The sequence below is a fragment of the Coniosporium apollinis genome (genome assembly GCF_000281105.1).
Source record: "Coniosporium apollinis CBS 100218 chromosome Unknown supercont1.20, whole genome shotgun sequence".
In the NCBI taxonomy this organism is placed as follows: domain Eukaryota; kingdom Fungi; phylum Ascomycota; class Dothideomycetes; genus Coniosporium; species Coniosporium apollinis.
Genome location: NW_006913282.1, coordinates 265,251 through 275,498, shown reverse-complemented (window position 1 = coordinate 275,498; position 10,248 = coordinate 265,251). Strand labels below are relative to the sequence as shown.

The 10,248-nt window shown below is 56.3% G+C and overlaps 6 protein-coding genes across 6 annotated transcripts; 2 read left to right on the top strand and 4 right to left on the bottom strand.

The window, feature by feature from the left end:
* Positions 1-35: 35 nt before the first annotated feature.
* Positions 36-543, bottom strand: W97_04580 (uncharacterized protein; the record flags this gene model as incomplete). The annotated part of the gene is made up of 3 exons (XM_007782469.1): positions 36-131; positions 184-312; positions 394-543. 3 exons carry the CDS (start codon positions 541-543, stop codon positions 36-38), a joined length of 375 nt encoding a protein of 124 aa, XP_007780659.1.
* A 3,076-nt stretch (positions 544-3,619) lies between these two features.
* Positions 3,620-4,876, bottom strand: W97_04579 (sterol 24-C-methyltransferase; the record flags this gene model as incomplete). The annotated part of the gene is made up of 3 exons (XM_007782468.1): positions 3,620-4,195; positions 4,265-4,621; positions 4,673-4,876. 3 exons carry the CDS (start codon positions 4,874-4,876, stop codon positions 3,620-3,622), a joined length of 1,137 nt encoding a protein of 378 aa, XP_007780658.1.
* A 389-nt stretch (positions 4,877-5,265) lies between these two features.
* Positions 5,266-6,432, top strand: W97_04578 (uncharacterized protein; the record flags this gene model as incomplete). Its single annotated transcript, XM_007782467.1, has 1 exon — positions 5,266-6,432. The coding sequence occupies one exon, from the start codon at positions 5,266-5,268 to the stop codon at positions 6,430-6,432; it is 1,167 nt and encodes a 388-aa protein (XP_007780657.1).
* Positions 6,433-6,560: 128 nt separating this feature from the next.
* W97_04577 (uncharacterized protein) lies at positions 6,561-7,031 on the bottom strand (the record flags this gene model as incomplete). Its single annotated transcript, XM_007782466.1, has 3 exons — positions 6,561-6,673; positions 6,732-6,920; positions 6,977-7,031. 3 exons carry the CDS (start codon positions 7,029-7,031, stop codon positions 6,561-6,563), a joined length of 357 nt encoding a protein of 118 aa, XP_007780656.1.
* A 173-nt stretch (positions 7,032-7,204) lies between these two features.
* Positions 7,205-8,488, top strand: W97_04576 (uncharacterized protein; the record flags this gene model as incomplete). The annotated part of the gene is made up of 3 exons (XM_007782465.1): positions 7,205-7,228; positions 7,285-7,520; positions 7,573-8,488. 3 exons carry the CDS (start codon positions 7,205-7,207, stop codon positions 8,486-8,488), a joined length of 1,176 nt encoding a protein of 391 aa, XP_007780655.1.
* Positions 8,489-8,921: 433 nt separating this feature from the next.
* W97_04575 (uncharacterized protein) lies at positions 8,922-9,803 on the bottom strand (the record flags this gene model as incomplete). Its single annotated transcript, XM_007782464.1, has 2 exons — positions 8,922-9,590; positions 9,648-9,803. The coding sequence occupies 2 exons, from the start codon at positions 9,801-9,803 to the stop codon at positions 8,922-8,924; spliced, it is 825 nt and encodes a 274-aa protein (XP_007780654.1).
* Positions 9,804-10,248: the final 445 nt, after the last annotated feature.

The window sequence follows — 10,248 nt, the reverse complement described above, 5'->3', positions numbered from 1 at the left end:
CCAATCGTCATCCTAGAAGCAGTTGGTAAGCCGGCTTACTCTTCGCGAAGGTGAGTCACGTACTTTGACCGCTTGGTATCTGCGAATTTCTCATGATCCGGTGTGACACTCTTCATGAAGTGTGGATCCGCCTTCCGTAAGTCAGCGGAGGATCAATGTTTTTAGACGGTCTTGAGATATTACCTTCATCCTAACGAAGTCATCCACGTCCTTGAACACGATCTGTACAATGGCATCGTAATCTGCAACGTTGGCAAATTGCGGGTCGTACAGCTTCGCCATCTCTGGCCGAGTTGCGCTGGTATTGTGCGTCTGTCCTCATGTCTCAGTGTCGTCATATGCCGTTGAAGCGGGACCATATACAGCATTCCCATCAGCTAAGGAAGAGCTTACCATGTTCCATGATACAAATCCATACTTCTCCATCAGGCCCGCCACGAGTGGTGCATGGACTTTGGTCATGTAATGACGATAGTCCTCCTCCGATATGTCGGACTTCTTGTATCCGCATATAGTCAGGGCAAGGAGCTGTTGACTTTCCATGTTGTCTGTCGAACCCGGGTCAGAATGCGGCATGCCGTGGGAAAGTGGATGCACGGTTGAAAGAAGTTATGTGAGGTCGACAGGAGCCCAGGACAGGCAACAGTGATATCTAAGTAGAGAGTCTTGCGACTCATACACCTCAAACCCAAGCTAATCGATTTCTCTGGCTTAAGTGTGGGTCAGGAGTGACAGAGGTCGCTATATCTAATCAACGTGTTGCATATGGCTGTGTTATGATCAATGCTCATAAGACTTCTCGCCGAGTCGCCGTTTCGCTGCGGAGAATCCCCAGCCCCTCTATGTCCGAAGCAAAGACCGACTCTGATGGCGCCCGGTGCCGCCACCACACTCTGCGAATCAGAACTGGATCGATGGTAGTTCCGCGGCGACACTGTGGCGCAAACATTGGGGTTTTACGAGATAAGCACTTGAGGATCTATTTAAGCAACTCGGCGTCTCGCAACCTCGAGATCTTTCATGCAGTATCACATGTTGGTCAGCCGTACCTTGCATAACGCCTCCAGATCCCCCCTGTGCCTTTGGGGCCGGGCCGTGGTCGAGGAACAAGGGGAAGGCCCCGGACAGCTGCGATGAAGTCACTACTCGCTCCAAGTTGATGTCCACCGCCTTGGCAACGGCCCCGCGCCGTGCGGCAGTTCATCTCCTCCAAAGCTGCCTCGATGCCATCGCTCTGACCAACACCAAGCCACTGATGGATGAGGACGCGCGGGAGCGTCACGCCAGAGAACCGGCAACTGGGCGCAAGCTGAATGCTGAGGCCCGCATACCAGCCGGCGCTCCCCAAATCTCCCACTCTCTGAGCGTGGGCGCACTGCCAAATAAGTAACAGCGGCAACCAAGGTCTGCAGGCGAAGTACGTAACCCAGGGCATCCAGCTGGGATCTGAATCTCTTTCCGTCGAAGCGATCACCGTCATGTCCGGATTCAGCTTTCTCCGCTTAACCGTGTCTCCACCTGCCGCCTGCCCGGTGAAGATTTCGGAGCGAGCCTCGACAGCAGCGCTTCTATCATTACCGAACGCCATCGCTTCTATCCGAGGAGTTGAGATTTTGGTCTGGGGGCCATAAAGCGCAAGTAATACCTTGCTCTTTGTGTTCTGCTTCAGCGCTGGGGTCGCCCTCTCTGAATGTAGCCGCAACGGTCATCGAGACCTCGTGATTGTGTTTGTGCGGCTTACTACGGATCCTCCCTTGAGCGTCTACCTGACAAGCCTGAGACCAAAGATTGCGTGACCTGTTCCTGGTGTTTAGTCGTACAGAGTTTGGTCGCTGCATTGCGTGTAGCCGCTGTCGCCTTCTTGCACGTTTTGGGTTGCCTGTGCTACCTTGCAGCACCGACGGCCAAGGGGCTGTATGAGACTTGAAGGAAGGTAAGCAATCAAGCACGTATCCTGCAGGTCGCAGAAAGACAAGCTTCAGGCACCGAAAACCTAGTTGGACGTCATGACACTTGAAGAGCGTCGTTACACGCGCAGCAAGCGAGGTTACACATCCTGTATCTACCATCAGCCGCTCTGGGATAGTCTGCTCTCTTTTCTTCTTAATAAACCCAGGGGTTCTGGCGACTCTTTTGCAGTTCCTAGGGCAGATAAAACAGTTCCAAAACATCCTCGGTTCTTCCGGTCTAGGGACCTCTATAGGTCTTGCGCCATAGGAACACTTTGCGACTGGGCAGCAAGTATGCGAACCACCAACCAGCTGCGGCACGATAAAGCAGCAGGTACAGTACAGCAACAACCTCTGGAACCGCAGATCATGCAGACGGGTGCGGAAATTTCTCCAGATTACTCGCGTCATGCTTCTTCCGAACCTAGAAGCTCCTACTTCGCCGCCTTGCCAGCCTGATCAGTACATCGTCCATGCATTTGAAGCGTCCAATTAGTCTCCAACAACCATCCAGCTTTCTCTCACGCAGCTGTCCTCGAAAAAGCACCGTTCGCCGGTTCTTCTTACCCTTCGCTCTCAACCGGAACCGTGCTTATCGTATGAGGCAGACGGCCTACGAACTTGTTCCAGCGGATCATAATCTATTCGCTTGCCCTTACGCTTTCATCAGCCTGCACTCACCCAAAGCATGTTATGCGTATTGTGGCGAGCTCATCTACCTCCCAATGCTTTCCGCAGTACGCCGCCAGGGCCTCTTGTACCACACGCGAACCGCAGTCATTGCCCCACGTGGAAGATCCAGCTGTTATCTCCTGTCTTCAGTTACCTGGTTATCTCCCCAACTCATCGGTCGTCCGCTTTTCAGGTTGCTGACCGCACATGAAAATCGATCATAACTTCTGGCGGCCGTGAAGCACGTCTCCCATTCCGAATCCGCTTATCTCGGTCTCTGAAAGAAGTTCAACCTGTCAGGGGCATACCACAAGACGTGATCCGGGGGCCGTCAGACGCATTCTGCCGCGAACACATGTCTACTTCCGGTAGGTGATAGCTCTCGCATCGTTCCGCCTCTTCGCTCGTGCTCGTATCCCGTAGCTGCGAGTTACCTGTCATTTCCTTGCACAACGTTCCCTCGCATGTCGTTGCTTTCTCGAACTCATTTAGGAAAGGAATGTCTTTCCATCGGAGAATCCAGGCTTCTCACCCAACTTGCTGCATCTGCCCGTTCCTTTTTCTTGTCTCTTCCGAGTCAGTCCTGCTCCGACAAAACACCTTTTCTTGATGGACTCCGTGGGACTCGTATCGTCGATCGAGGGGTATCGCCTCCACAGGAGCCTGCTTTCACCTGAGTGTTGTCCGTTCAGGCCGCTTGCTGTGGACGGCCACGGTCCGTAAGATACCGCATTTTACCCCCATGGGGTGGTCAGTCATGGCCGACCTCTTCCCCTCAGACCTCTCGATCATTTTCGTTCACCCTCAGAGAGGCAAGAATCGTTCGTCTTATGAGACAAACCCTTGAGGCTTCCTAGTATTATGTTTAGACTCCACAATGATGCTTTCTCTGCGTGCCATGAGCCGTCAAAAACGAAATTAGCAGGAATTGTAGATGCAACCACAACGGACAGACGAATTATTTACGCGCCATTGAAACATCACCACACATGCCTGCCTCAAGCCATCGGCTTCCTTCCCACCATCAAGTACATAGGCGTAAACAGCTTCTCCTTCCCACCCGCAACAAGACAATCCGCGCTCAACGCCAGACTATCCGCCGTCTTCTGCGTGCCCTTGGGCGCCAACCCAACCATCTCCAGCGCACCCACAAACCTATGCACCGCGCCCCTCCCAAACTTGGTCATGCGCAGAATCGAAGGCGTATCCCAAATGCTCTGCATATACTTGAAATCGCCCGCGAGCGGCCAGTACCAGGGGAACGGATCCGGGCGATCGGCCAAGTCCTCGTTGATCTCGAGCTCGAAGCCCGCGGCCTGCATGGCCTTGAGGGCCACGTCGATCTTCTCCATGTTGGAGATGCCGTCGCCTTGCTCGATGCCCAGCCGGATCTCGCGGTGCTGCGGGTTGGAGTTGTCGTAGGCGTCGGTCATGAGCCATTCGTAGACGCCGAAGACGCCGCCTGGCTTGAGGACGCGGAAGATTTGGCTGTAGATCCCCTCGAGGGAGGGGGCGTGCACGGTGGCTTCGATGGCGTAGACGGCGTCGAAGGAGGATTCGGGGAATTTCATTTGCTGTTGTTGGGGTTAGGAGCGGCTTCGTAGATGGGATGTGGCGTACCAGAAATGAAGCATGTGACATACCATAAAGTCTCCCTTGGTGAAGCTCAACTTGTGCGCCAAACCCTCCTTCTCGGCATACCGCGTCGCCCGCTCAATCTGATAGTCGTTGTTGTTGAGGCCAATGGTATTGCAGCCGGTGAACTTGACAATCTCGCGCGCAGGCCCGCCGACACCACAGCCAACATCCAGCACCCGCATGCCCTCCTTGATGCCCATGACGTGCGCGAGGTAGTGCTCATGGCGCGCAATGGCCTGCCTGAACGGCTCGCCGTAGTGGAAGCGGCAGAAGTGGAAGGACTGGCCCCAGCCGTACTCGTAGAGGTCGGTGGCGAGGTTGTAGTAGTGGCGGGTCAGCGTGGCGTATTCTGCTCTTCGTGCCTGGACGGTGTTAGTGTGTTGCGGTATAGGAGGGGGTTCTGGTAGACTGACCTCGCGCGTTGCTTCAGTCTCTTCGGCGGCGCCCTTGTTGTCCCAGTGCTTGAAGTACTCGTCTACGGCTGCCTTCTGCGCGGCTGAGTCTTTCTTGAACATCGAGGCCATGCCGCCGCGCTCGCCTGCGGACTTGCCGTGCATGGCCTTGTTGAAGGCGGCATCGCGGGCGAGATCTTCGTTTTCGAGGGCAATTGGCGCCATTGTTGAAATCCGCTGCCTTCGATGTGGGCGGAGAATGGGTGGAAGAGCTGAGTATCTATGGGAGAGGTTGTTTGGGGTTATAAACAGAAGCTTGTCAATTTTCGGTCTCCAGATCTCGACATGCCCCGAATTCTGAACGGCGGTCGGCGCATTTCCCAGGGTTGCGTGGCGCCGTCCCTGGAGCTAAACTTCGTTGAGAGCCACCGCTTTCAAGCAGCCACACCTTGTCGCATTTTCGCCGAGTGCACGTGATGATTTGTTGCCGAACCACATCCACCATTATCAGCGCTGCTAGGTAATCCGACATTAATAACCCACACCTCTCTCTGTCTTCCGCCTCTATCCCCCACGACAGGCGCATAACCCATTCTCACTACCACCTCCCCACCATGCCCCCCCAAATCAAGCACGACCTCAACCGCTCCGGCTGGGAAACCACCGACTTCCCCTCCGTCTGCGAGCGCTGCCTCCCCGACAGTCCCTACGTACAGATGCTAAAAGAAGACCACGGCGCCGAGTGCAAGATCTGCACGCGACCCTTCACAATCTTCCGCTTCAAAGCCGACCGCACCGCCCGCCAAAAGCGCACCAACATCTGCCTGACCTGCGCGCGCCTCAAGAACTGCTGCCAGTGCTGCATGCTGGACCTCTCCTTCGGCCTGCCGCTGCCGGTCAGGGACGCCGCGCTCAAGATGGTGGCCCCGGGCCCGGAGAGCGCGGTCAATAGGGAGTACTATGCCCAGGAGCATGAGAAGGAGATTGAAGAGGGACGAGGGGCCGTAGAGGCGTATGAGAAGACGGATGAGAAGGCCAGGGAGCTGCTCAGGAGGCTGGCGAATAGTGAGCCGTACTACAAGAGGCAGAGGAGGCTGGATGCGGCTGCTGAAGAGGAGGGCGGGCAGAAGCTGCTGGGTGCGCCGGAGGGCGCGGAGGCGAGCCATACGCCGGGGCCGATCAGGACGAGAGATTCGAGGCCGGTGGGTGTGGGCGGGGCGAGAGGACCTGCGAGGGGTGGACGCGGTGGTGCGAGAGGGGGGCGCGCTTTTCCGAGCGTTGCACAGCTGCCGCCGCAGCCGCAGGATATACTGCCGCCGACGGACCCGAACATCACGTCGCTGTTCGTCACGGGTGTTGAGGACGATCTTCCGGAGCACGAACTGCGCACATACTTCTCCAAATTCGGCCCGCTCAGATCGGTGGTTTGCTCCCACCGGGCTCACTCGGCGTTCATGAACTACGCAACACGACAAGGGGCAGAGGCAGCAGCAGAGGCGTGTCAGGGCAAGGCTGTGGTCAAGGGAGTGCCGCTTCGCGTACAATGGGGACGGCCGAAGCCATTGGACACATTGGAGCGAGAGGAGAGGATGGCTCACGCCAGGGAGGGAAGGGAAACGGTCAAGGCGATAGCAGCCGCATCGGGTGGAAACATCGGCGGTGCACAAGGAGGCGCGTTACCAGCAGCTGCCGCCGCGCAAGACGACCTCGACAGTCTGAGCGCATTGGCGCCTCCGCCAGGAGTGGACGATGTACACTATGCTAGTCTGGCTGGGAATTAGTATGGCTGGTGGCCTGATCTTTGGGAGACGATTCGACTGTGTGCATTGTCGGGCGTTCAGATATCGGAGGGCATATGGGAGTTTTAGCATGGCAGTTCACACGCGCGCGAGCAAGCCGTACTCAGATATCATAACGAAGCGCATTTCCCAGCTAGATTGGTGGCTCTCCTCCCCGCCGTCTTCCCGGCTTTCTTGATCGACTCATTGTCGCCCCTCTCCGTGTGCTCGTGTATCCGCAACTCTGCACCATGGTCAGCAATCCAGGTCCGCTAGCTTGTAGTATACAAGGCCCTCTGTACTGTAGTATTGCTCGTCTCCTGATTCTTGTATCGCCTGCCCCTGAACAACGTTCTCCCGTAATATCTTGGCTACTTCTTCGGCATGTGTGACGGCATTTGAGGCATCTGTGCTACTCGGCGGGAGAGAGCGGTTTTGCTCGAAGCCGTCGCGGGCGGCATGGCGGGCGGACATGAGGCGGAATGAGTCGCCTGGGTATGGTTCGTTAGACTTAGGCCAATGCGCGGGTCTGGGGAGGTTTTCGTACCTTGGAAGGCTATGCGCGTGGATCGCAGGAGGTGTCTGTATGCTGCTAACGCCATGGCTGTGTGGTTTGACATTGCTGATGGAGAAACAGCTCAGCTAGCTGTTTAGCTGTTTGAACCGGTATATATTCGGCACAACTGTAACTCGGCTTCGTCGCTGCCTTACCGACGTCACGCGCCGGCATAACAACGCTTATTGTCCACGATGAGGGATCCTGACAGCTAACACAATGGTGTCTCTGTGGCCCTGGAAGGTATGCTCGACTGGATTTCCCTGCCGCTGTGCTCAACTTTACTAATCCCTACGTAGGGCGGCGATTCCTCCGCCGCATCATTCGAAAAGACCCTCTCTACGCTGGCGGCCAAAATATCCAAAGCAAGCGCCAAAAATGACCGTCTGCGGCAGAGCTCGAGGCGTGTCAGGGCTATGTGGACCCTGTACACCAGCTTTGCCTACATGATCGTCGCCTTGATCCTGACTCTGGTCACTGGCTGGAAGAACTGGAGCCCGGTCGAGTATACCGCGATTGCTGGCGGACCAGTCCTGTAAGCTGACAGCATTAGAATCTGTAGGGTACAGCAGCTAACAGATTCATAGAATATACGGCGTTCGAACAGCATTCACAACCTTCTACAACTACCGGATCTCAAACACCCAGGCCTATCTCGACGGCCTCTACAAGGAGCGAGACGCAACGATTGAGAAGTTAAAGGCGGCAACGAAGTACAACACTACCCAGCAGCTCCTCGAAAAGTATGGCTCCCAGCGTCCAACCCCAGTGGACGCACCGTCTCCGCAACCCAAGGGCAAGTCACCCCGCAGCCAGAAGGGCACCCCACAACCAGGCCGAACGAACATCCCTCCGCCACCCACAGCAAACATTCCTCGAGGCCCAAGAATGTCCCCAGCACCGGCTGCTCCACAAAGTCCACCATCAGCACTACACCCAGTGCCGGGTTATCCACCGGAGCTGATACCACAACTACCCCCACCGCCATCCCAAGCCCCAGGCGAAGAATTCGCCCCCAACGCCTTCTCCACTCGCCCAGCTCCCTCCCGCCACCCCTCCGCCTACGACACCGGCCACTCGAAATGGTACGACCGCATCCTCGACGTCATTCTCGGCGAAGACGAGACGCACCCGAAGAACCGAATCGCGCTGATATGCTCGCACTGCCGGCTCGTGAACGGACAGGCGCCGCCCGGCACGAGGAGCTTGGCGGATTTGGGGAAGTGGAAGTGTGCAGGGTGTGGCGGGTGGAATGGGCAGGAGAGTGAGGGGAGGAAGATTATGGAGCAGGTTCAGAGGGAGGGTGCGGGGGGGAGTCCGGAGGGTAGGTTGGGTTCCGGCGATGAAGGGGTGGGGAAGGCAGCAGAGGCTAGGAATGGCGGTTCGTCTGCTAGTGATACAGGCGGGGACGGAAGCGAATCTGGGTCAAGCGGGGACATGGTGGAGGTTGAAGACACTACGCCAGTCAAGGCGACACGGAGTAAGACGAGAGGGAAGAATTAGTTTTCTCATCAGCATGGTTGCTCAGCTCTTAGCATTCAGGTTTTCTTTTTAGATAGAACTCTATCGAATTCAGCGTTATCACAGACTAGCTATGTCGTTGGCCGGACATCGAGCATTCTGCTGTTCTTCTAAGCCTTTCCATGATTTCATCCCCAGTGGATAGTTTGCTCTACCTCTCCTTGCATAGCAGTGAGATCTCTTGCTCCTTTCAAGCCAACTCCCAAGCACCGCGCTTAGAGCCAACCGCGTTCGCAACTGACCATTCCTGAATGGATCGTTCGAATACAGACCCTCCAGTAGGACTAATCGATAAGAAACCTCGCTGCTTGAGCAGTTCAACTTCTTGCTACCGCTCTCCAGTATCTCGGCTATTCAGATCGATTCCACAGTCACACAATCTACCCTTCTTGAAGCAATCGCTCTTTCCCATCCGTTACTTACTTGCTCCGGACCTATGTGCCGCTCTGGCATCGCCTGCATAACCGCGCAGCATCTCAGCCAGCACCCGTTCCTCAGTCTCCTCTTCACCGCCCGCTGGCGTGTTAGCGCACGCCAGCGCCCCACCTCCTCCGCTCCTCTCCTCATCATCTCGATCCTTCAACATCTCTTGGCAGTCATTCTCCAAGTCATTCATGGCCTCACCCTCCCCAACCGCCCGCATAAGCGCCGGCCCGAACCCCCGCTCCGCCCCTTCCTCGCGCTGCGCATACCACGCACTCCTCGGCAGCTCGTCCACGCGCTCCGGGAACATCGGGATGTCCGAGCTCCCTGACGGCGGCGGACGGCGCGGGTAGTCACCAGAAGAGACAGGAAACTGTTGCTGGCGCCAGAGATATCGATGCTGCCAGCACTGTGTTGCTCGTGCTCGGAGCGTGCTGGTCAGTTGACCCCAGGTGGGGAGGTGGTGCTGGAGGTAAGCGAGACTGGTCGTGGCGGCTGTTGCGGCGAGGGGGGCGGCGCACTGGGGGATGCCGGTGGCCGCTGCCGCTTCGAGTGTTGTTTGGGCGAGCTCTTTTGCGTCGCTGGCGAGGTTGCGCGCGGTGTGGTAGGCGAGTTCTTTGCGGCTGGGAGGCGAGTACAGGAGAGGGTCGCAGTGGGAGTCCTGTGGGGGTTAGAACTGCAGTCTGATGGAGAGGGCAAGGCGGATGGAGAAGCGTACGGCTGGGATTTTGGCGGGGGTGTCGACTTCTATGAAGCCGTCCTCGTCTTCGTCCTCGCCTTCAAGACCAGAATCGTCAATATCGGAGTCGGGAGGGTGGGGCGTTTGGGTGGCCGGGCCCGAGAGGTAGCGCCATGGGATGCAGAAGCCTTGCATGGTGCTGAACACTTTGCTCGGGTACTTTGTTGTTGGCTGAGCGTGTAGAGTCTATCTGTGTCAGTTGGTTCATGTTGATATTCAACAGACTGTTGTGTTGTACCCCATACCCACAAGGCAGATGAATCAAAACCTGACAGGATTGATCTCTGTCTCTGGCACTTGACGGTGTCGAATCCGTGTTCTGTGCGTTTTAAGCTTGAGTGTTCCGTGGTTGAAGATGCCCTGGTTGATGTAGCTTGCTCCATTGAAAGTGAAACAAGCTATATCCATCCATCTGTAGACTTTTCCTGAGTGATTTCATCTCCCTTCACCAGTACACGCATCTTGCAATTTCGGGTTGGGGTAACCAGTGATAAGTCTTGTGTGTGGCTCGGTTTGAATATGGAAGAGTAAGGCCTCACTGCGAAACGATATGATGGATGAGACAGTCTGAGGGTGAGGC